We start from the raw sequence: 26307 nt of genomic DNA, 5'->3' as shown, positions 1-26307 counted from the left end.
CAGGACGCGCACGCGGATTTGTATTGCATTAGTTGGGCCGTCCGTGTGGTGTGAAGCGTAGATTCAGCATCCGTCGCTTTAATTACGGCTCGCGCACGGCCACCCTGCAGACCGTTGTCCTGCCGTGTGATACATGTACTCGTGCTCCAAGTCTGCCCTCTTTCCCACCCGCAGCTGCCTCCTTCCACCCACACACACACACCACACCACAAGCACACCCCATCCTTTCACCGCGGAGCCACTCGCAGCCAGAGAGCTCGCACTTCACGTGTCACGAAGCATCTGAACTTCCTACTTGATACCCTTTTCTTCACGATATAATACAACAACATGTCGGCAGTTCAAGACACCACCACACCTGTCCCTGTGACAGAGGCCAGCCATGCTGCGCCAGTCGCCGCCCCCACAGACGCTGCACCAGTGGTCAGCGAACCCGTGGTCGGCGACCAGGTTACCACCGCAACCACTGAGGCACCAGCCGAGACTGCAGCAGCAGCACCGGTAGAGGAGACCAAGGCAGAGGCTGTTGCTGACAAGGCTGTTGAGCCCATCATTGAGGGCCAGCTCGGATACAAGGGCCCTGGTGTGCTGAAGTGAGTGTTTGCCAGACTGGAAATGCAGAGATTTGCAAGCTAACCACCAATCCAGGGGTCTCATTGCTTCCAAGAAGCAGTTCTGGCTCAACGACGACGCAGTTGCCCCACAGAACCTTGATCTCTACTTGCGCGGCGAGAAGCCAGAGGCTGCTCACGCCGTCGTTGCATGGGCCACCCAGACCGGCAAGGGGCTGCTCTTTTTCAACAAGAAGAACGACACCGACCGGACACACCCACAAGACGTGCTCGCTCTGTACGAGGCAACTGACCTCAAGAAGGCTCCCACACACGAGATTACCTTCGAGATTCACAACCAGAAGCACACCCTCAAGGCAACCAGCGACGCTGAGCGTGATGGCTGGTACCAGTCGATCGAGAAATCGATTGAGCTCGGCAAGGCTTCCAAAGAGGAGGTCCATGCCAGTGAAGGCTACAAGGCTGAGCTCGAGAAGCTGAGTAAGTGAAGCAACAAGAATCTTTCTCCAGAGCACTTACTGACTTCCTCCCAGGCAAGCCAACCCACTCTGTCGCCGCCGGCTCTACTAAGCGCACACAGTCGCAGCCAAAGAAGAGCACCGAGGTCAACAAAGAGACTGGCGTTGAGCGCACTGGCTCGTCGTCCAGCGAAGAGGAGAACAAGGAGAAGAAGCAAAAGAGCCGCTCCACATCCCGAGGTCTCCTCGGCCGTCTCCAGGGCAAGAAAGACGAGGCAGAGCAGAAGGCTGCCGAGAAGAAGGAAGAAAAGGAGGCCGAGAAGGAGATCAAGAAGACTGACGAGGAGCAGACTCCAGTGCTTGCATCTACCGAGGCCGCACCGGTTGCTGGTGCCACCGCCGCTGCAAGCATCCCAGCCGCCGTTGAGGCCAATGAGGCTGCAACCGAGACCCCCGTCGTCGCTGAGGGTCCAGTGACTGAGCCAAAGCTTGTCGAGGACAAGCCAAAGCCCGCTAAGCGTGCCAGCATCTTTGGCAAGGTCCAGGGCGCATGGAGCAGCGTCAAGAGCCCATCGAAGGAGAAGGAGCTCAAGGATGTTGAGCTCAAGCCAGAGGCCGTCAAAGAGGCTGGTGTTTCGGAGACTGCTCCAGTCCTGCCAGAGACCGCCACCGTCGAGCCAGTGACTGCCATCCCAGCTGTTGAGGAGCCAGTCGTTGAGACTAAGCCAGAGGAGAAGAAGGAGGCAGCAGTCGAGACCCCAACCAAGGAGAAGAGCAACTTCCTCTCAAGCTTCATGAAGCGCAACCGCAGCGTCTCGCCATCAACCCACATGAAGGAGCCAGCCAAGAAGGAGGAGACTCCGGTCGCCGCCGCTACCACTGAGGAGGCCGTCGTCACCGAGCCAGTCAAGGAGACTGCCGAGGAGACCCGTGCCGTTGACACCACCGCTGAGGCTGACAAGCCAGTCGTGTCTGAGCCAATCGCTGACAAGACTGAGGAGACCACCACTCCAAACAAGCGCCAGTCGATGCTCGGTAGCCTCGGGCGCCGTGCCAGCAAGGCCTTGAACCGCATCAACGCCCCCAAGAAGGAGAACGTCGCACCAACCTCCACCGAGGCCAAGAAGGAGGATGCCACCGAGGTCAAGCCAACTGAGGAGACCCCAATCGCCAATGGCGAGACCAAGAAGGAGGGCGCCGAGGAGCAGCAGGCCATCGGTGATGTTGTCCCAGAAGCCGTCAACGTCGGACAACCCCAGCACACCACCCCTACCGTCACTGCCAGCGCATAAACATCTCCACTGATGTGCTGCTGACAGGCTGTCACAACCCAGAAATGTCGGTGCGCAAGTCACTTCCGATACACCTCTTCTAATGGGGCCTCGTCCGCGTCTGGGTCCCAATATCCTAGCATCGACATGATACTGGACGATTCATGACCAACGGATGTGGCCACGGACACTCTGATGATACCCAAAAACGTGCTTCCTCTCTCGACTTGCCGCGTCCGACCTAATACCCAACTGGAATCCATTCGCTCGAACATACATCGACGGTCTGCGGCATTATCTGTTTCTGTTTTTTCCGGCGGCATTGGGAACGGGGAAGGGGGGGGAATACTACGGAAACGGTGCGATTTGGTTAGATTGATACCACATGCTGCATTGTTTAGGTTGCTTGCATTGATGTTTACCGCTGATGGTCCTTTCGCCGAAAGGACTAGGCGGTCGCGAATACCCTCGACTCTCGATGTTTTTCGACAAAAGATACCCTATGAGTGTGGTTGGTTGCTAGCGATGTTCTCATACCAGTACATGGTTTGTTTGTTAGGTAGACAGGTAGCGTAATATGTGAATTGTTCATGGGTTACTGCATACTTCCTTCTCGATCTCTTGCATACCGAGTCTTGTGAAAGTATGAGGTGCCGGGGCCTTGAGCTCTTTCAGCGATGAGTTACATCGCATAGACTCGGATCACCATCGATGTGTTTCGAGATGTGTCAATACGGCGCTGTGAAACGACTGTGAATAGTGAAGGGAGGAGGCAAGGAGCTGAGATTGCTAGCAGGGAGAATGCTTGCAACGGGAGGGAGATGGACAGACGAGGATGTTGTGCGGGAGTGCTTGCATTGCAGGTGGGCTTGGTTCCTGAAAGTGTGCTCTGCTGTGAAGTCACCACTCTTGTCCATCATGCGGAGTGGAGTCGATGTTACGACGACGTGCAGCTTGCTTCCTGCACCCTCACCATCATCTGCTGCTTGCCAATGCAGGCGTGATCTGACACCGAATCTGGATCTGGTGATCAGAGCCGCAATTGCTCCCTGACTTCGGCGCCACAAACGACTGGACTTGGTCACTTCCTCGCTAGTCCGCTCGTTGTATAGTTCTTGTGTCTTCTTCGTGGCCACTTCGTATCTCACTCCTCTCCATCCTTGCGCCGGAGCTACGCCTCGAGAGCGCATAATTCGGCATTTACCTCTAGCAAAAGGGTCTACCATCATCACCATCATCATCATCATCAATCGAGCAACTACAGTACCTTCCCAGCATTACCGAGGACCAGCCATTGAACGAACCGCCACCACAGCGCATTGCGATCGCAACTACTCACATCAACCACAACAGCCATCGACAGAATATGAGCAGTCATGGGTTGCTGCCACTCCTGCAACGCCTCGTCCCCTCAAGGCGTTGTCGCCAATAACGAATCCGCCCACCCCGCCGCTCCCCAACAACCGCACAACCTCCCTCCTCCCCGACAACCCCCTAGAAGTGGCCTCCCACCCTCCAGCTGCCGACCGAATCAAGCCATCCGCGCCCCTTCCCCGCTCTCTCGAAGCCCTAAGAATGTCTCCAACGTCCACCCACCCTGGACCCGCTCCCACCTGCAACTCCAACGCCAGATCTTCTTCGAGACCCGTGTGACGGGCCACGCTGAGATATGGGCTGTTCTGCAGGAAGTGTGTCAATTGCTTCGCAGGAATGAACTCCAGCAGGCGCAAGCGGTATTGGATGCCGCTAACATTTCATGTCCGAATGGACGCTTTGCGAAAGGGAGGGGGCGGAATCGGGATAGGAAGGGAGGCGGAGTTTTCGACGAGAGGGGAGTGCTGTATGATATCCCGGAATGGGTCGTGGTGGATCCGGGGGATGTCATTGAGGATGGACACCCTCATCACGAAAAAGACATTGACGGTGGGAGTGATGGGGCGGACGACGATGAAGGACCTTACGAGGGTGATGGCATCAGGATCTCAAGAGAAGACAAGGGGAAGGGACGGGCGGAGGATTTGGATTTGGGGGAGAAGGTCACGGTGCGGTGTCGACTCAGTAGTTCTGCTGTTGACAAGGTGGTGGAGTATCATACGAAGCAGCCGGCGGGAGTTGTGGTGGAGAGGGTGAGGGAGCACTTTGGAGGGGCGAATGTTAGGGTGATGTTCCGGGGGAGGGTGGTGGATGAGAGTAAGCCGTTGAGCGAGTGTGGGTGGACGAGTAAGGATATGCTCAGCGTGTTTGTCACGAATTGAAGGGTTGAAGACTGAGAGGGATGACACGAAGAAAGATGAAGGACTGCAGACGGAAGACACTTGCACATATTGCTTTGGCCACTGGCGTTTGGAGAGAATGGGGATCGACAAACCGGGCATCGGGAAGCATTCCTTATTGTTACTACATCAGGCTGGCGATGATACCACGGTGGCTACAGTACGGCGAAGAGCATTGGAGATAGGGATGAAGCAGGGACTACATCTTGATTCTAATGTGTACAGAATTGTATTGCGTTGCGGTCGGCATGATCACTGGTGCTTGATGCTTCGACGCTACGTTATGAACACGGAAAAGGACAAGAAATGATGACCATGGCTCAGGTACCTCGTTTGACCTGTTCACGCTGTGCTTAAGCGAGTGCCGTTAGGAAGATATGAATCGATGGTTGCGCTTCTTAAAGTCGAACTGCGACGATAGGGACGCATCGCCCGGCCATTGTCATCGCAGCTCGTTGCAGCCATCGAACACTTTTCACAACGCGCTTACGATCATTCGACTCCACGGCAAATGGGACGACCAAGCAGTGGATCGACGCTGTAGCACAAGCTGCGAGAATGAGGAGACATTAAATGCCAGGCAAGTTCCACTTTGTGACTTCTACCTATGCATAAATCCTCAAAACGCGTGCAGATACTACATGTACTTGCACAAACTCCAAGCTTCGCTAACGCATCGACTTCGCCTCACTCAACCACTCATGCCGCATGTGCCTTCTCCTCCCAGCCAAAATACTTCACCTTACACCCTGGCGCCTCAAAATCATACCCACACCCATTTCCCATAGCCATATCATGCCCAGCAACCAAATCCCCTCTCCCAAAACAATACGTCGGCCTCACCCACTCATGCTTCGGCACATTCGTCCCATTATAGAACCACCGCTGCCAATCCGCCGTACACTCCCACGGCACAGGCCGCGTGCACCCCGGCGCCATATTCGGCATACTCCACACCATCCCCATCTGCAGCGTGCGATCCCACGTACAATCTCGCTGGTTCGTCTTGGGTCCTAGCTTCTGGAGGTATTTGGGTGATAGGGAGGAGGAGTCGGGGTTGGAGGAGCAGTGGGTGGCGGGGTTGTGTTTTTGGAGCTTGTGGCAGGCTTTTTTGTTTTGGGGGAAGGTGCAGGCGACGTAGGTGTTCCATTCAGGGGTGCATTCGTAGAAGATGGGGGCGGAGCAGCCGGGGGGTTTGCTGGGGTCCGACCAGACTTCGTAGTCGCGGAGGTGGTGTTCGAGGTAGTTGCAGGTTAGGGGTGGGGCGCTGGGATGGGGGATGGGGCCGCCTGCGCCTAGTGTTGGGGTGGCGGTGGGGTGGGGTCTCCAGTAGGTTTCTAGGCTGTTTGTACCTGTGTAGTGGTGGAGTGTTATGTGAGAACTGTAGTGGTGAAGCGTTACGGGAGATCCACTGGGGGGTGTTCCATGTGGATATGTTGTGGTGGTCGGACTGGATTGTGTCTGTGCTGACGTTGTCAAGCCTGAAGTCCCCCCAGTCGCCTGATACCCACTTGTTGGCTGAGACATCGGTTGAGATGAGCCTGCACCGTGTCCAGTCGTCTGGTGTCCGTTCGTCTGGTGTCCGTTCGTCGCCTCCGCCGTGGATTGAGCTGAATGCGGACCCTTGGAGTGGTGCATCGACGCTGCGGTAGAATTTGGCTTCCCCGTGTGGTGTCCTGATTCGTGCTCGTCCGACTGGTGGCCAGGCTTGTGTTTAGGATGATCGCCATGACCGTTACCTGGGTAGGGGTCGCCACCATTGCCGCCACCATGATGCGGCGAGAGCCACTTGAACAGTCCAGTGGCAGCGTGGAACGCCAGACTACCAGCATCTTTGGCAACATTACCAGCATCATCCAGCAAGTGGTACGCACCATCAACTCCTGGCACTACGCCCATCATAACTTGATTACCGGCAGCATCGAGACCGGTGATCAATGGTGCGCCAAGGGTGTCGAGCACCGGTATCGTCGTGGCACCAACTTCGTAAGCCAGACTTGCCAGACCACCAGGGGCCGCGAGTCCACCCGCCGCATTTTGAATCGGGACACTCTTGATGTTGGCTTTGCCCTTGCCTTTACCCTTGGTCAAGTCTCTAGGTCGCAAAGCCTCGCTAGCCATGATATTGCTTCCATCTACAGCATTCGGAGCCATCTCTTCGGGGGAAACCTTCACCAGATCGTGCTCTGCGAGGAAATTCATGTTCTCCGCTGCAACAGTGCCCTCTTCCCATTCGGCTGCGTTTTTGCCTGGGACATCAATCTTGGAATTGGCAGGACGAACATTTCCGCGCTTACTGTTGAAGCCCTCTTGAGAGACCGGCTCGCCTCCTTCGAGCGTCTGCTCGCCAAAGCCGCCCATTTGAATACCTCCGGACGTTCTGGCAATGGACACGCCTCCAGGTGCTGGTGGTGGCTCTAGAGAATCGAAGCCCTTTGCCTTGAGGTTTCCCCATTGGAAATCGTCCGCGTAGTCGCCGGGATTGATGTGTTTTGGCGACTTAGCGGGACCTTGACGAGCATTGGCCGGTTTTCTTGGATTTGAGGGTTTCAGTGGATCTTTGGTAGGTCTAGTAGAAGAGCCCACTTCTGGATCTGGATTTTGAACAGGCTTTGGCTTGGGCTTGGGATCAGGCTTGGGGTCAGGCTTGGGGTCAGGCTTCGGGGCTGGTCGGCCTGGTCGGCCTGGTCGTGGTTTTGGTCTGGGTAGCCCCGGGTCTGAGCCCGGTTTTGGAGCAGGATTTGGGGCAGGCTTTGGGGCAGGCTTTGGAGCAGGATTTGGAGCAGGCTTTGGAGCAGGCTTCGGGGCTGGTCTTGGGGCTGGTTTCGGGGCCGGTCGTGGTCTGGGTACTGGCCCTGGGTCTGGTACCGGGCCTGATCCGCCAGGAGTTGGCTTGGGACCGAAAACCCTTTTGAACATCTCCTTCATGCTGTAGAGCTTCTCCTTGAACGAGGTGCTCAGCTGCCGGAGGGCTCGTGTCATACGCGAGAGTTGCTTTATGTCGCGCGGGTCCTTTCGATGAAAAACATCGAATTCTCGTGTCTCGATTTCAGGACCCTCAGACGGTGTTCCGACAGGATCAAAATATACCGATGAATCCGAAGAGAGCGAAGAATATAACGATGTATCCGTAGTGAGCGAAGAGAGCGATTCCTCTGAAACTTCGGGCAGCCCTTTCACCAGGTCACGCGCCTTCGTGGCCATCTCCTCGGCATACGTCTTGCTATTTTGCCCATTCCACGGACTTTGTCCAGGCTGAGGAGTCGGAAGAGGCGCCGGTGGCCCATTCTTCGCAGCCTTGACAGCTTTCACCACTTCTTCATGCTCAACGACGGGCCCCTTTTGCAGGACCTCGAGATGCTCGTTAATGGACTGGGCAGCCGCCTCCTCCCGCGGCAGTATCTTCTCCCAGTCCACATCATCATACTCCGTAAGGCGTCGCATTCCCGTGACCAGCTTGTACGTCTTTTGCTCCATGTACAATGCAGCTCTGCTTGAGCCTTCGATGGCATGCTCAGTCATGCAAACTTCGTCGCATGGCTTCTGAGCCTTTTCGTCCTCAGCAATGTTACTTCTTATGATGGCTTGCTGTGCTGCTGAATCGATCCAAGACCAGATAGAGCTACGGCACCAGTGGAGATGGTTACACTCTTGCATCGCGTCGAGATCTTGTAGCATCTTCTCGGCAGCTGATGCTGCTACCGAGTACGCGAGACTGTAGACGTAGCGTCTTCGTTTGATGTCGGGATGCTTCGACAGTTGGGCAGGGTAGATCACGAGCTCTGGAAGTGCTGAATGCGAGGGCAGAGGAACCAGGGTTGAAGTTCTGGAAGAGGTAGATGGTGCCGCTTTTGAGGACTGCGATGCCGAACTTGTCGCGGAGCTAGAAATCGAGCTCGACCTGGTCGATGACTTCGCCGGCAAGATACTTAGTACACTGGATTGCGTGCTAGCCGGCAGGATAGTCAGAGTGGCGGGCCCCGTGCTGGAAGAAGCCGACAACAAAGTCAAAGTCGTGGGCTGCGTGCTGGACTTCTCCACTGAGATCGTGGTCGGAGCCGCATGTGTGCTTGTGAAGTCAGGTGAAGAAGTGCCAGGCGCCGAGACTGTCCGGCTCGCTGACACAGAAGTCTTCAGCGACGCTGAAGCTGGAGCGCTGATAGAGGATGATGCTTGCGAGGAGGACGATGCATCGGATGATGGTCGAGACGTAAAAGCCTCGGTAGACACTGAGCTGGTGAGAACGATCGACTCGGTGGTGGAGGTACTCTTCCGCGTCTCGATAGTGCTCTCCAGCAGTGGCACGCTGGAAGAGGTGCGTCCGGATGTCATACTCGCCGCCGGAGTATGAGACACAAGCACAGAAGTCGGTTGACCATCGATGCCGATCGAGAAGACGAAGCCAGCACCGCTTCTGTCTGCGCTTGCAGCGGCAGAGACCACGACATCAGGAGTGTGGGAACCCCCTGCCTTGTCTACCATCGATGGGGTAGCTGCAGCCATGTCGGTGGTACTGAGTGGTAGAGTGCTGACGGCACTCATAGGGATGCTCCTGGCGGCGAAGGAGCGTGAGTATGGACCCTCAGGATGTGCGAGGGTTGGGCGCAGAAGAGTGCTGGCGAAGGCCAGGGCGATGGGCTTGAACGCGACCATCGTTGTGGATGTCGTGCGTGGTGGACTGTGCTGCTCGGTCGTCGGAGTGGACTGCTTGGTGTATGCTTTGGGTACGACAGAGGTTGTTGGTTGCCTTTGGATCTGTGATCTGTCAGTTGTGATATGTGAAAGCAAGGCAGCGAAGATGGGATACTTATACGAAAGGTGGTCCTCATTTCGCAGCTTCGCCATCTCCACTAGCTAGTAATGTGCCATGCGTACAGAGCTCGCATGTTTGTCAACTGGGAAGCTTTTGAGGATTTTTGAAACATTCGACAGCTTGCCGCGACAACTCATCCTGCAGTAAGCATCCAAGAGCTGTCGACAAGGACTGACCATCTGTATGAGATTTCGAGCCTCTGTGATTCGTCGCGATAGCAGAATCGCGGCATAGCGACTGCTAGCAGAGTAGAAGCGTTCGAGAGCGCGCGTCACTTCGACCACATTTACGTTGTCTACGGTGCGTGAAGCACCACACGACTGTTATACTCGCAGTTAGCTTTCGAGCGCGCTAGTCACATCTTCTGCATGAGCCATCGCTCTGTCAGCCAGTAAAGGGTTCGCGCGCGCATCGCTTCGACAACATCTCCATTATCTACAGTGCTCGAAGTATCCAACGCAGCGTATACTGGCTATTACCTTTCAAGTGCGCCACTCACGTCTCCCGTTTGAGCTGTCCTTCTATCAGCCAGTAGAAGCGGTCGGGCGCGCGCGTCGCTTCGATGGCATATTCGTTGTCCACGACGCTCGAAGCCTCCCGCGCAGGTTATACTCGCTAATACCTTTGGAGCGCGCCGGCCACCTCTCTGTTACAGACATCCGCTCGGTGAGACCATGGACGACCGAACTACCTTGTGGCATCCCGGGAGGTCCACTTCGTTGTTAGTTCTTGGACAAAAATAATTACCACCGCATGAAAGCGGGCCTGAGTCGACATCTTGGTGTCATTGCACTACATTACGAAGCTGCTACTTTCCCATTCGCGTACCCTTTCCGTTCACGCACTGTGTCCAATCCATTACTACCGACCTTGGCCTCAGAACTTTTCACAGTCGGTATCGTCGCGCCCGCCATCTTGTCCTCAGCCTTCCCCTGTTTGGTCTTGGCGACAGCTGCTTTCGCCTTGGCGATGACATTCTGTACAACACCAGCGATCGGACTCTTTGGGACCTCCTCTGCAAGCACGAATCGTCTGATGAGCAAGTTGAAGATACTTCCAAATCCTAACGCGATCACCGTACTCGTCAAAATTATGACATTGTACGGCATGCTGAAATCTGGCGTCGGGAGCGGAAGCAACAGGCTGGTGGTCCTCAGATAGTTGCCTTGTCGATCTTGCTCGCCGTCTCGAGGTAGGACTCGAATGATGGCGGGCGGTATATCGAAGCCACGGTTAGCATCTGGTGGGTACTCCGTGTATCGCAGGATGGCTTTCTCAAAGTCGTAGGTGAGCTCCACTGTAGACTGAGCCGGGACGTCCAGAAGAAGCTCGAAGTGCGTGCCTTTCTGACGATCAATGGCTGGCCTGTAGTACATCTTCTCAGTCTTTGCGCCCGAAATCTTGAGGGTGTGCATATAGGGTCGCAAGAACCACGGTAAGCTCTCTAGGAAGACGACCATCTGTGCATGTGGTGCCGGGTTGATGATCAGGGTGTGCATGCCACCTCGTTCCTGCCCATAGCCCGTCATTTGGCGGCTTGCCGAGAGTAATGTCCGGTCATGCTGCATGGGTTGTTCGATGGTCTGCTGCGGGAGCTTTAGGTCGAATTCTTGTCCTTCCTCGATGGTGAAAAATCGCGTCGTTTCGGATCTCAATGCACTGATCAGTGCAGCTTCCGGTACAAGCTCAACCTCACGCTCCAAAGGTACATCGAGCGTGATATCGACAGTGTTCTGTCTGTCGCCTACTGGGCAGCTTCCCTGCATGGGCCTGCCGAAGATCCTGCTCAAGCTCCACTCCATCTCTCCTTCCAGGCGCTTCGGAAAGCAGGTATCTTGCGAGTTGTAGTCTTTACTCGGATCGCATGTGATTTCTTCAATCGGCAGTGGTCGTGGTATAGGGTTATCCCGTGGTCTCATGCTCCTCTCCACATCGAGCACCATGTCTACTGTCTGCTCGATTTCCAGCTCGCACTCTGTCACCACCCCGCCGATGCCGTTGCCGCGTTTTGGTCGAACGTCGATGGCCATTGTCTGCCAATTCGCGTCGAAGACCTTGTGGCCATCGAGTAGACTGCTCACTCCCGCCTTGCCCTTGCACGGTAAAAGTTTCAGGAACGGCGTCAGGTTCTCTGTACAGACGACCTCATGCGGCAGCATGCCATGCATAAGCCATGTGCTGTCGTCCTTCCCTCTCTTGCCCTGGTATATGTCCCCTTCTGGCTCAAAGCTCAAGATAGGTCGAATCGTCTTGGACTGGTCGATAAAGTTCAGACTGGCGCAGAACAGTCCACTCAGGCTGTTCACCAACCCACTCCATCTTTCCTCTGCCTCGGCCTGACTGTCACCTTCCAGCCACGCCCATAGCTCGACTCCCGTCCCTCCTTCGCGTCTGCCATTTCGCGGCCTGCTGCCCCATGATTCCTCGTCCCAGCGCCCTAGCGCGAAGCGAAGATGAAGCTCGGACGTGTGAGTGAATTGAAGGATCTGACCCAGAGATCGGGGGAATAATCGGAAGTGTTGGGCATCGTAGGCGGACAATGGTGTCGAAGCTGTGAAGTTAAAGCCGGCGTACAACGCGCCATTCGGCAGGGGTTTGAGGTGTAGGTGTTCGTTGTACGAGTTCGCTGCTGATGCTGTCGCCGAGTATATGGTCGCGACCAGACCAGCTGGCAGCGTCAGGAAAGTGGACAACTTCATTGCAGAAGCATGGCTACCAGGTAGAAGTTGGTGCTATGGACAGGTGTTTGTGATCCCGGCTGAGATGCTGGCGGGCGTGGAGGTATAGCGTGAAGCTAACCAAGTTTAGTGGAGACATTGATGATCTCGGCACTGGAGGCACGTATCGCCGATGTGATACATCGAGAAGGGCAGGCTCGACGTGCACTTCACCTCCTGATTCACAGCAAGATCATTACGGACTGTGCCGACATGACCTGATATGCTTCAATATCATCAGTGCCCACAGAACGAGGAGGGAATCCTTCGATGGCCCACCTTCCAACAGCTCCGCGATCTCAAAAAGGGCGATGACCGCGTACACTTCGATTCGGATGTAGTAAACCATCTACATGTTCCACTTGGCTCTTTTCGCCGCATCAAGGCCTCGTCGTGGATGGAATTCGTGCAAACGAACAAATTGTAGCATGCGGAGACTGGCAAGCATTCCAGACTGGGGAGTACAGACGTAATTCCAAATGCTTGCGACATATACATCTTGCAAAATGTGAAGATACCGAAACGGACGGACTCTATATCTATGCAAAACCTTCTTCACTCCCGCCCAGACACGATACAACAACCTCGCATCTACACACCCACCCTCCACTCCACTCTCGTCCTGATCGCCTCTCCAACATTCAACGGCGACTTCCAATCTTCTTCCTGCCCCCAGTCCTAGATCTCGGCACAAGTGGCTCGGGCTCTTCACAACAGTGGCTACAGTCCTTGTCCATCTTCACCGTAGCCCAGATTTCTCCGCGGCCGCAGGGCTTCTGGATCAGGGCGGACTGTGGACAGAAGGCGGCGAAGACGGTCTTGGTGTGACCGCAAGGGTGGGTGTGGGCGTAGTATTTGCACATTGTTGTGGTGTGGGATGCTGGGAGGTGTTAGAACGGGTAAGTTTGGGGAGGGAAGGAGAAGGGAAGGAATGGGAGGGAACGTCCTGTGTATGTTTGGAGATGAGGGGAGGGGTGTGATGGTAGAACTGTGCCCAAGACTTGCTGTGCTCTGGATTTGGATCGTTGTTCTGGGTGCAAAATGGTGAATGAGCTGCGTGAGCTGGTTGAAGCTGACGATTGCTGCTGTTGCTGTGATAGTCACGGTTGTGACTTGTGAAGACGACTTGGCGATCTGAAAGTGCTGGATGAGGAGCTTTTGGCTTTACTGATCTGATGTATTGCTGTGGAAGATAGGTTCACTTGACGGCAGACATCCTCACCGTACTTATACCACAACATCTGGAACTCTTCTTGGGTCCAATTGCTACTCCCTCCCTGACCTTCGACCTGTCCTGCACGCCGAGACGCACCTCCTGTCGTACTAATTGTCTTCCCTCGAGGTCAAAATTGACATATACCACATCTCCTTCCCTGCATGCTCCCGTGCGGAACTCCGGCTCATACATCTCTACCACCAGCGATCGCAGTTCCTGCATCTCACAGTCCAATAAAGAACGTCTTTGCCATTCCAAACCCTCCCAATTCCGAACTGTCGGGAACTTGTATCTCGGTACGGCTCTTTTCGTAAACTGTTTGTCCATCTCACGACTGCGGAAAGCCGCATCAATCGGGTCACAGAGGACGGGAGCATGCACCGGATCTATGATCCACAACGTGGAACATTAGGCTACTGTTGACAGCCGTTGGATCGTGACACCTGATTGTGTATTTGTCCTGTAGGGCTGAGACGAGTGATCTGACAAATAAGGCCGAGGACAAGGCCGAGGATGGAAAGTGCTTGATGCCGAGGAGTACAGAGAGACTGTTACAGGTCGTGTACGGCGTGATGAGACGATGATGGACGGGATCTGTGGTACGGGTAGTGGTCTAGATTTGGACTTCGTTGTAGGAGGATTGTGTTGTCATGACGGAGTTGTCATACTGTTTGGCTCTGACGTAAGGTGCTATAAAACAAACTTCTAAAGCGTGGCACCCGACGTGTTGACTGAGCACAGCTTGGCGGGGAGGATTTGATGGCATTCCGTTTCCATATTGCTCGCAAAGCACAATGTCTTGGCTGGGTTGAGGGAAGTCGCGTCTTTACTTATCAATGCCCGAGTGTTGGGCGGATTAATGCGATCGGTTCTCGTGTTGTTGCTCGATAGATAGCACCTTCACCGTGTCTGACGTCCTGTGCTCATCCTTTGCCCGCAGAGCTCCTTCTCGAATCTAGACATACACCGTGGCTCCAGCTCTCCTTCATGCTCCCGCTCTTTTATGTGCACTCAGCCTCCCCAGTCACATCCTCCTACTTTCAAATTTCTACCTCTTCCTCTCCCCACTAACCCTCTCATCCAGCGCCAAATTCCTCTCCAGCCTCGGCTCTGGGACAGGAATATCGCCTAACCCATGCTTACTCGGATGCCGTCCAGCATTGCCCGGACCTCCAACATTCAATAGACTTGGTCGCTGACTCTCACCACCGCCACTAGCCTTCTGTGCCTCGACCGACTTCTGATACTGTTGTTCGTACCGCTCATCGTCGTCGTCGTCGTATTGGTCCGTAATCTCAGGTGTGCCGTGCTGTTTATTGTCCTTTGGGGATTTACGGATTGAGAGTTTCTTGAGGAGGGATGTCATGGTCGCTGTAGATGGTGTGGGATGTTAAGCACGCCGTGGTGGGTGAAGAGTGCTGTGCTTAGGTCGTGTAGAAGTAGGCTACCGTGAGATATTGTAGAGAAAGCAATGTACTTAGCAAAGTCTATGGATAGTCATCTCGTATTTGCATACAATCCCTCAAGAGCTGACGTCGATGGTCGATACCGATCGTGCTTGCGTGGCCGCGTGTCGGTCGCCGTACCGTCTCAGCCGAAGGTGAAGGATGATGTGCGTGGATTGCAGTGACATCGTCCATGAAACCTTACATGTATCCGGAGATCCGCTCCGATGATCAACCACATTTCAGCCGCTTCACACACACAAGGAGAACAACTATGACATGTGAAAAAGAGACGAAAATCAGTAAGCAATGCTAGGATTGTACATTGAACCGCTACAAATTGGATATAATGCTGTTGTATCTTGGTCCCTCGCTAATGGCTAATTTTTTTTCTCGCTGTCAATTTCTGCCGAAAAGCCTCAGTCTCACCTCGACTGGGTTAGGTGAGTCTATCAATGATTCCCGAGAACTCCCTCGCTATGCAATGAAGGGATGAGAAGTGTATGCCACTGTACATCTTCGAAGCCATCCAAGTGCTTCTATGGTATCGAGCGTTGGCATCAGACCACGGTGCTGTTGCATGGTCTCGAAAGGGGTTTGGCGACTGTCGTCGCTTTGGAGAATGTTCAAACGTGTCTGAATGTGCTCTTCAAGGCGCGGTATCGTCCTTCTTGCCTTGCGCTGAGCTTGGCTCACCCGCGAACGGACCCTTGCCGAAAGCAGGCGTCGTGTTTGAAGCCTGGCTGGGTGGTTGGCGACCAGCAGCCTCTACAGGATCCTCTTGGATGACCAGTTTGTCCTTCTTATCGGTCCCTGGGTGAGGATCAAGCCTGTACTCGCGAGACAAGTTGCTAACTGATCGTTCCCGCGCGAAGCGCAAGCTATCAGTGTCGCCTTCTCGCCTGTCTGTGACGGGCGACCAGCCTCCGGCAATGGAGCCACCGACGATGCCAGCCATTGCAATACCAGCCAGGGCAGAGTTGCTTCTGGACCGTCCGCGACGCCGTGAATCTGGTGTTGGGGGTGCCGGCGAGTGGCCGATCTCTTCCGTCTCGACCTCGTTGTTAGGCGTTCGAGGCAAGCTGGAGCTTGCACGACTACGGCTGGGACTCCTGCTGTGCATGAACGCCTCCTTGGGGTGTGTTAGGCTGAACTTGAGACTGTTGATGCGGCCGCCCTTGTACTTCTTCAGCCACGCAAGCTCGTCCTTGATGTCATAGAGTGCCTGGTTGAACTCGAAGGGACTCTCCTCGTCAGTAACGACAATCCTGTTCTCTCGCCTCTTACGGAGATAGTCTTTGATGAATGGCGGTACAACGGCAGCGGCGAGTTCATCGGGTACCAGGCGGACGACAACACCGATAGGGAGCGAAAGTGCACCAAGAACCAAAGCAATACCCCATTGGGATGCCGTTTGTCTTTCTGCTTGGAAGGCTGCCCAGCCACCGACGAAGATGATGAGGACTTGACCGCCAATCATGACCATGAAGATGCCGACGAAGAACAAGTTGTGCTGGAGGCCTTCAAACACGTTGAACCGGTTGTCTAGACGTCGGTTGTTCAGGGCATTGAAGATCTGCATCCAGGTGAAGGTGTTGAAGACAAGCGTCTGCAACTGTCTCTGCTTGTGCTCGTCGTCGAGTGGGTAGTCCAGAATGTGAGAGCCAGCGAAGTATAGAATCAAGGTGACCACGAGTTGGTATATAGCCTGACCAATGATCATCTTCCACATGGAAACAGAGAACAGTGGTGCAGACTTTGGATCGGGTTTCCGGTTGAGGATGTTACGGCTTGGTGGATCGGTGGCAAGGGCAAGAGCAGCCATGGTATCCATGATCAAGTTGATCCACAACAGCTGCACAGCTGTCAGAACGGACTCCTCATTCTCGTTCGAGACAGCTGAGATGAATGCGAGAAGCACAGCTGTGATGTTGACCGTGATCTGGAACTGCAAGAACTTCCTGACAGCGTCATTGACAGCACGTCCCCACATCAGAGCCTTGACGATCGAGGCGAAGTTGTCGTCCATCAAGATGATGTCGGATGCCTCCTTTGCGACTTCTGTACCGGCAATGTTCATGGCGAATCCGACATCGGCAGCCTTGAGAGCGGGAGCATCGTTGGTACCGTCACCAGTAACAGCAACGGTCTCGCCCATCTCTTTCAGGCGCTTGACCAAGGTCTTCTTGTCATCTGGGGAGGATCGCGCAAGGACCTGCAGCTTGGGAATGATGGCCTTTTGCTCGGTCTTGCTCATCTTGCGGAAGTCTGGTCCCTCGAGTGCAACACCACCCGGAGTGAAGATGCCACATTCGGTTGCAATTGCCTTCGCCGTGATAATGTTGTCACCTGTCACCATGCGACAGAACACACCCGCGGTGACGCAGTCCTTCACAGCCTCCGGCACACCAGCTCTGAGTGGATCTTGAATACCCACAATGCCCAAGAAGTTCATGTCCTTGCAGATGTCATCAACCACGGCCTGTGTCTTGTCGTCTTCAATTCGTCTGACTCCTCTTGGCGGCCAAGCATCAGTCTCGAAGTCTCGCCAGATGATGCCGATTGTACGAAGAGATCGCGAGGCATAAGCGTCGATAAGCTGCTCGAGAGTCTTCTTGTTCTCTGCAGAGAGCTTGGTTATTTCTGTACCGTGAGTTGGGTCACGAATGATGTTAGTGCAGTGTCGAAGCATGATCTCACTGGCACCCTTGACGAACAGCCGGTAACCTTGACCATTCTTGAGCTTGATGACCATTGCCATGTACTTGCGGCCAGAGTCGAACGGGATCATCTGTGTAATCTCAGCATTGCTGCGCTCGATAGGGACGTTGTCCATGCCGAGATGATCACGAGCGAAGTCGAGCAGAGCTGTCTCGGTCTTGGACCCCACGAAGCTCTTCTTGCCGTTGTCCTCGGTCTCGAAAGCGGTCGAATTGATGACAATGCTGTCCTTCCATAGCGTCTTGGTGTCCTTGGAAAGTGTACCGATGAATTCGGAGGTAGAGACGTCCTCAATGTCGTCCTCCATGTCCTTGTTCGGGTCCGGCTTTGAGTTGTCAGCACTGTCGGCCACATTGCCACCGGCACGATTGCTAAATCTGCTAGATGTACCGACCGAGCCAGCCACAACCGTCATGACGTTCTGAGTGAGCGTACCGGTCTTGTCTGAGCAGACAGAAGTCGCATTACCCATGGTTTCGCAGGAACGAAGCACACGCACCAGATTGTTGTCCTTTAGCATGCGCTTCGTGGCGTAGGCTAGTGAGAGCGTGACAGCAAGTGGAAGTCCTTCCGGAACCGCCACGACCACGATCGTGACAGCAGTGATCAGAATCGTCATGAACTGCTGTCCCTTTTCGGCTGGTCGAGCATTGTTGTTGGGAAGTTGCGCCAAGAACTTGATCAGGAGAACAACGAAGAGCAGCAGTGCAGCAGCACTTCCGATCTTTGCAATGTACTCTGCCAGCTTGTTCAGCTTAGCCTGTAGTGGGGTCATGTCGTTACTTTCTTGCAGCGAAAGCATGGTCTTTCCGTACGAAGAGTTGATGCCAACAGCTGTGACAAGCATGCGGCCGAAACCTTCCGTCACCTTGCCACCAGAGATCATGAAGGGGTCCATCTTCTTAAGTGGCTCGCGAGCTTCCATGGCACGGTAGACTTCTTCGGCCGCCGTCTTCTTCAAGACATCGGACTCTCCAGTAGCTGACGATTCGTCGCATTTTACGCCGTGTCCAGTAATGAAGATGCCGTCAACGGGCAGAATGTCACCAGGCTCGACCAGCAGAACATCTCCAACCAGAATCTCCTGAACATCAATCTCCTGGGTCATACCCGAGCGGACGACTTTGACGTTGCGAGCATCCTTTTTCTTGTTCAGCTTGGCGAATTGTCGTTCCTTCTGCCAATCATTGAGTGCGCCGACCATGACGACGACAGTGATGGCCACAATGATGGCTACACCTTCGACCCACTCGACACCGTTGAAGGCAATGGCCTGGTATATTCCCAGAGAGAGCGCAATGACGGCTGCGACAGTGAGCACAATCAAGACTTTGTCGTTGTATGCAAGCCACATCAGTTCGAAAATGCTCTTTGGCTTCCGCTCGGGCAGCTTGTTCTCGTCAAAGATGCGTTTCCGGTCGTCGAAAGTGCCTTTGCCTGACTTCTCGCCGCCAGAAGCCATTTCGGGCTCCTCCACAACAGTCTTGTCCGACGAAGGAGTACCCACTGCTGTCGCTTCCTCGAAGGATATCGCACCCTGAACATTCTGCTCATCCGCGCTGAGACCACTCGACCGATCTGTTCTCAGGCCCTTCTCCATCCCTGAGAGTCCCCCAAGAGCGTGAAAGGCACCTAGACTCTTTGGGTTGAAGAGCTTCGTCATATGCCCAGGGGCGAATGCAAATGGATTATTCTCGCGATGAAAGTCGTCCTCGGTACCAGGGTCCGGCTTCAACGCCTCTTCGTCCGACAATATCGGGTGGTCGCCATTGTCGTGCTTCGAGGAATCGCCAAAGGCTTTCGGCGCATCGGTCTCCGTCCGTGTGTTGACGTACGTAACGTCTGAGGTCGATGAAGTTTCGGCATCACTGGCGTCGCTACCGCCTCTACTTCGCCCTGTCGGCACAGATAGGAACCCCTGTGGCATCCCCCACTGTTGCGGCGACGAGACATTGTGAGGGCTAGTAGGCCTCGATTCCTTACTCTCGAAGCTGGCTTTGCCTTGAAGCTCAGTTGGTGTTGATTGAGGGTTAGTAGGCCGTAGTCCACTCGTGCTATCCTCTCCTACTTCGTGCTCCATATTAGGATTACTGTTCCGTTGCACTGCAGATGTGTCGATGGTGATCGTCGGTGCTCGTCTTCGCGCGGGATTGGGGGAAGGTGATGTTGCCTCTGCGTCGCCTTGACCGGGAGGTGGCCCCCCATCATTGTTGTCTGCCATGACAACTCGGCTGTGCTGAAACTACCGAGCTCGTTGCGACCCGTCTGCGAGCTACCGAGTGGTGGCAGCTAGGACTGGTATGCAGATTGTGGCGGCCTCGATGCAACTCATGCAGACCTTGGTAATGATCGAGGAATGCTGTGAGAAGATGCAGCGGTAGAGCTGTAATGCGCAAACTGGTTGTGGCGCAGCGTAAGCTCAGCTGGTAAGTATCGCTTCAAAGATGTTTTCCGTAGGCCGTGCTTGCTGGATCGATACTAGGCCAGAACCAAAGATCAGGTGCCTGTAAAAGACAGGTTTGTTAGTGATTGCCTACGCAAGAGTTTGTGATAGAAGGCAGTGGCGTTGCGTGCTCTCCAGTGCATTCACCAGAACCTTGGGAAGCCGAAGTGGGTGTTCGGGGCAGTGCAAACTGGGCAACAAAGCATGTGCCACAGCAAGGAATGCTAATGCGATCCCCTCCAATTGTCGATGAATGAATGGCAGCCTCTTACCTACAGCTCCCAGAATCCCCAGGACGTCGAGATGGCCTTTGTGTGGTGGTAGGATTGTCAAGCTAGCATTCTCAGAGGAAGCTGTCTACGCGAGGCAAAAGGTGAAGTCGCGTGGCAGTGCTGAGCCATTCACTACGCGCAGCAGTGGCGACCAACTGGACTCGAAATTCTCAACTAACCAGGTAAGCAGAAGGATAGCCAGGACACCCGCAGTCGCCTCTCGATGATCAGCCTCGTAATTGGTGGTCCAGACAGTACAAAGACGAAAAGTGCAAAAATGCTGGCTCTGGAGCTTCACCACCGTTCAAGATCACTGCACTGCCCCAATTCACGCGCTAGCAACCCATGCATCGGCTAGATCCGCCCGCAGCGCCTGACTCGCGGGCCACGGCAGCATCGATACCAAGCCAGGAGGTCTTGGAAGACGCTGGGCACATTGATTGTTTCGACGGGCAACAGCGAACAAGACGTCTGTGTGAAGCCACGCCTGCAGCGACTAACACGATGCCAAACTCGCAGCCGCCTTGTACATTTCTTGTCCTCGCTTCTCCTGTGTCTGTGTGTGATGCGTCGGCAGCCAAAGCCGCCGTCCGGGTGGTGGAAGTGTGCTGGGTAAAATGCACTGGACGTTGCCGCCAACGGGGATCCTGAACCGTGGGTCCTCCAGGCTTCAGCAGCTGTCGAGAAACTTTGCTCGAGTGTCATCAATTTCCAAAAGAAAGCTTCACTGTTAGATGGTGGACAGCCTAATGGTGGTAACATCACTTCGAGATGGAGTCTCGACGTTGCATCCACGGTTCTTCCAGCGCACACGCCAACAAATCTCCAGCAAATGATCGCCTCCAGCGTTTTGAGTTTGCTGTCGCTCGCTTACCGTTCCTTCTCCACCGGACGCATCCAGGATCACCACATGGATTCACAGAGCCTCCACAAAAGTCATCGAAAGTCTACAGCAATTCTCACGAACAAACACCGACACCTTGTCTCCACCGCGAAGCAGCTTCTGGTTCACTGCCAACCTGGAGCTGCTGTGCTTGATCTCGCTTGCCTGGTCCCTGGCTACTGCTCTAACATGGATCATTCAATGCTTGAAGCTGCCCCTCCTCCCTGTCAGCACTGAACGTCTCACGCTGACGCGAGTGGCGGATCTGCGCAGGCGTGAAGCATCAGGAGAGGAGCCACGAGCGTGTACACCTGCGAGCAACCTGCGATTCTCGGTCTTGTGTGCATCACGCATCACATGGTCGCCAAAGACCCAACCGACATCGACCAGCACATCGTGGCGAAACGTGGCAATGATATGGCGGCGGTCCATCCTCGCACGACAGTTCCTCCATCCGGATTCAAGACCGCCCATAATCGAGACGAATGTGGTGAACGTGTTCCGCCATCTCGTGAACACATAGGCGAATGTGTTGGCGTCATGACCGCTTGATACGACCTGCCAATGTTTGCCGAGAAAGCATGGGGAGATTGACTTCTTCGACGCCAATACTGCACAGCCATCGCCACAGCATCACATAGCGAGCAGGAAATGTTGGTCGAAACCAGGCTATCGACGGCATGACTTCAAGCGTGGTGTTCTCAGCACGTGGGTTGCTGGCTTCAGCTGTTGTGTTTTCTAGATCGACATTGATCGAACCGTTCTCTGTGCGTGCACAGCACTGGAAGTGCAGGTATGTAAAATGTTGGTACGAGACACTGGCAGACAGAACAAGACTGTTCATCAACGATGGTTGGAATTCATCATCGACTTTGAGAGAGCCAAGTATTCACAAGAAGAGCTGAGACATAATACAGTCAAGGTTAACCGACCAACATTCTATCGTTCGTAGTCGAAGTGACAACAGCTGAAGTGACCACATACAGTAGCACCTCTCTGCAGTGGTCAAAAGACATACTTGCCCTTCATCGAACGCCTTCACACCAATTCGCACCAGCCATAAGATGCTTCTGCTCGCATGAATCAGAACATCAAGTGCTTCACTCCTTTTTACGCCATTTGCTACTCGATCCCGTCATCGAAGTCATCTTCTTCCGGAGCGTGGTCAACTGGAAGCGGTTGTCTCGTTGCTATAACATCTTCGTCAGCCTCGTCCTCATCTTCGCCACCCTCACATTCATCAGTCTCATCATCGTTGTCGTCTTCATCATCTTCTTCTTCCTCATCTTCGTCGTTGTCTTCGCCCCACTCAGTCTCATCGGCAGCAAGCATAGTATCAGCAAAGTCAGACTCACTCGAATCGTCGCCAAACCCATCAGCGTACTCGGTACTCTCAGACACCACTGAAATATCTCCAGAATCGCGATCATGATCCATCGCCGTAGTAGCACCACCAAGCAATGAAGTCGAGTCCAGCATATCAATCATATCGACTACATCAGCGCCGCTCGGTGCAACGATCTGGCCAAAAACATCCGCCAGATCATCGACATCTCGCTCGTCTCGCTCGAGATTGGCGGCAATGTTGAGAAAGTTATCGGACATGGCAGCGATATGTTCTCGTAGCTCGGCCCGTCCGAGTCCTTCTACGGCGATCCCTTGAGTCTCGAGTCTGTTGAGAAGGAACTGTACGAACATCACTCGCAGCTTTGGCGCGAGTCGCTGCCGCCGCGCGTTCTGTGCCGGGTCGTAGTCGAGATATTGCTTGCGGGTAGGTTTGCCTGGTTTGGTGATTCTGCCGGCTCCTGTACGCAGTTTTGATGGATGCGGTGGTGGGTTAGATGATGCGATGGTCATGGCTTGCTTCTGTGATCTTGTGACTGGCATGGTGAAGGCTTTGCGGTCGCTCTGCTCAGGTGTGTAGAGATGAGATGACTGTCAGTGGTCTGGCACTTGGTAGAAGTGTCGCTGAGAACTTTTGTGAAATGTTCATTGTTGTCGGTCAACAATAACACTACCTAGTAAGCACAATGAATAACAACAAGGTTATTGTTTCGGCCGGGGATGACCCATGGAACAACTTCGGCGCGTTGTGTTGTTGTTTCGCTTAGAGATGTGTTCGTGGATAGCGTCGTGTGAAGCTGGGCTGCAGATGGTTGGTGCTGAGTATGATCAGATGAAGAGTGAAAATCACTACCACTCGATAGGTGCACCAAATCTGTCATAGAACTTCCCGTTGTTGTCGGCATTCCACTTCTCGATCAGCGGCAGGATACTCTCCACGCTCTCCTCTGCCGTAATGGCTCCCTCTTCTTTGCACTTTACCAGCTTCGTCTCAACTCTGCCGGGATGGCAGAGTACGAAAGTGACATCAGGGACATCCACCGCGAAAGACCGCACTATCGTGTTGAGGGCAGCTTTCGATGCGCGATAGGCGTACGCGCTGCCAGATGCCTTGTTAGGCAGCTGGTTGTTGCCAACGCTGCCCATCCTCGACGACATAATAATAGCTTTGCCCTTTGCCTTCCGTAGTCCTGGCGCGAGAGCTCGTAGCAGCATGAAGGTACCAGCAGCATTGATCTGGAACGTCCGCATCATGGTGTCGAAGTCCATTACGTCCATAGTCTCGCATGCTGCCACGTCGTCTGGCTTCCTCTGCTCCATCGTTGGAACCAGTCCACGGATACCAGCGCTGTGAATGAGCAGATCTATCGGGAAGTCCTTTGAGATCTCCTGCACCATGGCATCGATGGACTCCTGGGAGCTCACGTCCACTGTCAAGGGAAGGACGTTGATTCGCGGTGTGACCATGTCCTGTCGGTCGACGGCCACGATGTAGTTCTTGCTGTCTTGTAGATACGCCTTGAGGAAGGCGGCTCCTATGCCGTTCGCGGCACCGGTGATGATGATGTTTGGCATGTCCTGGAGGAGGCGTCAAGGGAATTTGGTTGGACCTACTGATGACGAGAAGCGAATCGTTAAGATGCTACTCTGTGATGGAGATGGTCATGGATAGAATTGTGGGACTGAACCACGCATTTGGTGCCGAACCTCGCTGCCGCTACCCTTCGCGGCACGAGGCAAGAAAGTGCAATTACAGGCATTGCCAGCAAACGGCACTGCATTCTCAACCTCCCTATAGAGAAGCAGAACGATGTACGGGATGTCAAACATAGCATGTGAGAAAGAGGGTGTTCATGGATTGCTTGGCGGGCGGATCGGATGACCGCGCCCACCTCTCGTCGAACAATGCTCTCTCATGCCACTGCATTCACCACCTGGTCGACCATGGTCCGCGCATCGTCACCTGCGGACATACTCACACGCACCTGCGATAGTATGCGCGGTCTACTTGCCGGCATCGCTGGCAAATCATAACGCAAATGCAAGACCAATGATACGCGACCTAAATGGAGCCATTACCTCCTTCCACAACAAATATGAATGAAACAAGCAGCATGGTGCGCTTCGCCCTTTGACTGCGGCATGTGCATGTGAAATTACATTGTTACTGCACCAGTCGCTTTCTGTCTTTGCTAGCCTACGAACATTGTTCTTATAAATCTGCGCAGGCTCCGCCGACAACCACCACCGCCAAACCACCCACTATGCGCGCCCGTCAGCGCCCGGTGTCGCAGCACGGCACACCTCCGCCACCACGCACAACTGGCGCAAAGCCGACCAGGAAAGTATTCAACTGTATTGTCGACGACTCGGCGCTGGTGGCAGGCGTCAAGAAGAGCACGAAAAACGGGATCCGACAGTGGGTGAGGAACGGGCAGATACGTCTTTTCGTGCCCCTGCATGGTGCGTAAATACTTCAAAAGTGGGTGTCATATGATGGTAGTGTTGACACAACACAGCATTGGACGAGCTCAGCCGCCAGAGGGGTGGAAGGCATAAGCACGCCGAAGATGTCCGCGAGACACTGCAGTGGCTGGACGACGCTACGAGTAAGTATCCGAATGTCGTTACCCTGCAGGGAGCCGACGAGACATACGAGAAATGGGCCGAGGTTGAGAAGCATGCCGTTCCACGTGGACTCTTCTCCGAGTATGACCATGATCTGGAGAATGAGGTCGAGTCAACCGAGCTGTCGGAGGATGTGACCAGCAAGCTGGACATCTCTAATGCGGATGTGAAGGCTTCTGTCAGTTCGCAGGGATCTGCAGCCAGTGGCTCGCTGTCGCCCTCCTCCTTGGAGAGCGTTCGATCGAGCATTAGTGCGCTATCGCCACCCACAAGTCCTGCGAAAGCTAGCATATCGCCAATCCGGAACCTTTCAGCTATCACCGCCGCGAACAGTCGTGCCCAGTCGTCGAGTGCTAGCGTTCCCCAAACCCTGCAGCCACTCTTCAACTACATCCTCTGGAGGATTCACCAAGAGAACGACCCAGTCGCTGCGCTGGAGTCTTTCATCTTTCTATGCAACGACGAACGCAAGGTCAGTTTTGCAAAGGGCTTCGACATTAAGTTCAAGAGACTCGAACAGCTGCGAGAGGCCATCGGTAGGGAAGATCGTGACTTTAGGAATCGACAAGCACTGGTGAATCGGGAGAACGAGAAGCTGGGTACATCTATCGCTGGAGGCGAGACTGAAGCCAAGGACAACGTTGAGTCTGCAACTCCGCAATCGCCACCGACAGCACCAGCTGCCATGTTACAAACACAGCAGACCAAAGTCATCGATCCGAACGCCTTCGATCGAGGAGTGGGCGCCAAGTCGGTCGCAACTGTCCAGCAGCCTGTGATGCCGCCGAAGTCACCACGAATGACTAATGCCAACCGTGGATCACCACGTGGTGCACATGCGCTACCCTTTGCTCCTCGTGGCAACATGCGTGGCAAGATGCGCGGGAATTTCCGTGGTGGCCCAAGAGGTCGTGGCAACTTCGGACCCGGACGTGGAGGCTTTGCCGGCCACGCTATCACACCAGAGGCTACGCAAGACGGCCAGATCGACCCGGACAGCTTTACCAGACCAGATCCTCGCAGTGGTATGAACGGAGCCCGAGGCGGTAGGAAGCTATGGGTACCAACGTGAAATGTACGGGAAGATCGCAAGCGCGATCAAGGATCAACATCAAATACACGGCACTCACTGAAGTGCTCACAATAAAGTTACGGCCTACGCCAACAATCCCTACGTCCGTCAAGCTCAAAGCAGCAACGACCATCCGACACAACACCTTGAGCCAGAGTCTCCTTGCGACATTCCCTTTG

The 26307-nt window shown here is 54.3% G+C and overlaps 9 protein-coding genes across 9 annotated transcripts; 3 read left to right on the top strand and 6 right to left on the bottom strand.

Annotated features, from left to right (window-relative positions):
- Positions 1-330: 330 nt before the first annotated feature.
- On the top strand, positions 331-2322 carry CLAFUR5_00266 (uncharacterized protein; the record flags this gene model as incomplete). The annotated part of the gene is made up of 3 exons (XM_047899414.1): positions 331-593; positions 649-1052; positions 1106-2322. 3 exons carry the CDS (start codon positions 331-333, stop codon positions 2320-2322), a joined length of 1884 nt encoding a protein of 627 aa, XP_047757056.1.
- A 1355-nt stretch (positions 2323-3677) lies between these two features.
- Positions 3678-4556, top strand: CLAFUR5_00265 (uncharacterized protein; the record flags this gene model as incomplete). The annotated part of the gene is made up of 1 exon (XM_047899413.1): positions 3678-4556. One exon carries the CDS (start codon positions 3678-3680, stop codon positions 4554-4556), a length of 879 nt encoding a protein of 292 aa, XP_047757059.1.
- A 717-nt stretch (positions 4557-5273) lies between these two features.
- CLAFUR5_00264 (uncharacterized protein) lies at positions 5274-9419 on the bottom strand (the record flags this gene model as incomplete). Its single annotated transcript, XM_047899412.1, has 1 exon — positions 5274-9419. One exon carries the CDS (start codon positions 9417-9419, stop codon positions 5274-5276), a length of 4146 nt encoding a protein of 1381 aa, XP_047757058.1.
- A 765-nt stretch (positions 9420-10184) lies between these two features.
- On the bottom strand, positions 10185-12967 carry CLAFUR5_00263 (GPI transamidase component GPI16; the record flags this gene model as incomplete). Its single annotated transcript, XM_047899411.1, has 2 exons — positions 10185-12055; positions 12829-12967. The coding sequence occupies 2 exons, from the start codon at positions 12965-12967 to the stop codon at positions 10185-10187; spliced, it is 2010 nt and encodes a 669-aa protein (XP_047757061.1).
- Positions 12968-14368: 1401 nt separating this feature from the next.
- CLAFUR5_00262 (uncharacterized protein) lies at positions 14369-14686 on the bottom strand (the record flags this gene model as incomplete). Its single annotated transcript, XM_047899410.1, has 1 exon — positions 14369-14686. One exon carries the CDS (start codon positions 14684-14686, stop codon positions 14369-14371), a length of 318 nt encoding a protein of 105 aa, XP_047757060.1.
- Positions 14687-15414: 728 nt separating this feature from the next.
- Positions 15415-19707, bottom strand: CLAFUR5_00261 (Calcium-transporting ATPase 2; the record flags this gene model as incomplete). Its single annotated transcript, XM_047899409.1, has 1 exon — positions 15415-19707. The coding sequence occupies one exon, from the start codon at positions 19705-19707 to the stop codon at positions 15415-15417; it is 4293 nt and encodes a 1430-aa protein (XP_047757063.1).
- Positions 19708-22184: 2477 nt separating this feature from the next.
- On the bottom strand, positions 22185-22971 carry CLAFUR5_00260 (uncharacterized protein; the record flags this gene model as incomplete). The annotated part of the gene is made up of 2 exons (XM_047899408.1): positions 22185-22206; positions 22469-22971. 2 exons carry the CDS (start codon positions 22969-22971, stop codon positions 22185-22187), a joined length of 525 nt encoding a protein of 174 aa, XP_047757062.1.
- Positions 22972-23277: 306 nt separating this feature from the next.
- On the bottom strand, positions 23278-24003 carry CLAFUR5_00259 (C-factor; the record flags this gene model as incomplete). The annotated part of the gene is made up of 1 exon (XM_047899407.1): positions 23278-24003. The coding sequence occupies one exon, from the start codon at positions 24001-24003 to the stop codon at positions 23278-23280; it is 726 nt and encodes a 241-aa protein (XP_047755208.1).
- Positions 24004-24494: 491 nt separating this feature from the next.
- CLAFUR5_00258 (uncharacterized protein) lies at positions 24495-26128 on the top strand (the record flags this gene model as incomplete). Its single annotated transcript, XM_047899406.1, has 3 exons — positions 24495-24545; positions 24657-24891; positions 24948-26128. The coding sequence occupies 3 exons, from the start codon at positions 24495-24497 to the stop codon at positions 26126-26128; spliced, it is 1467 nt and encodes a 488-aa protein (XP_047755211.1).
- Between the last annotated feature and the right edge of the window lie 179 nt (positions 26129-26307).

Source organism: Fulvia fulva, chromosome 1, assembly GCF_020509005.1.
Source record: "Fulvia fulva chromosome 1, complete sequence".
In the NCBI taxonomy this organism is placed as follows: domain Eukaryota; kingdom Fungi; phylum Ascomycota; class Dothideomycetes; order Mycosphaerellales; family Mycosphaerellaceae; genus Fulvia; species Fulvia fulva.
Note: the sequence above shows the minus strand (reverse complement) of the source record. Positions and strands in the feature narration are given on the sequence as shown.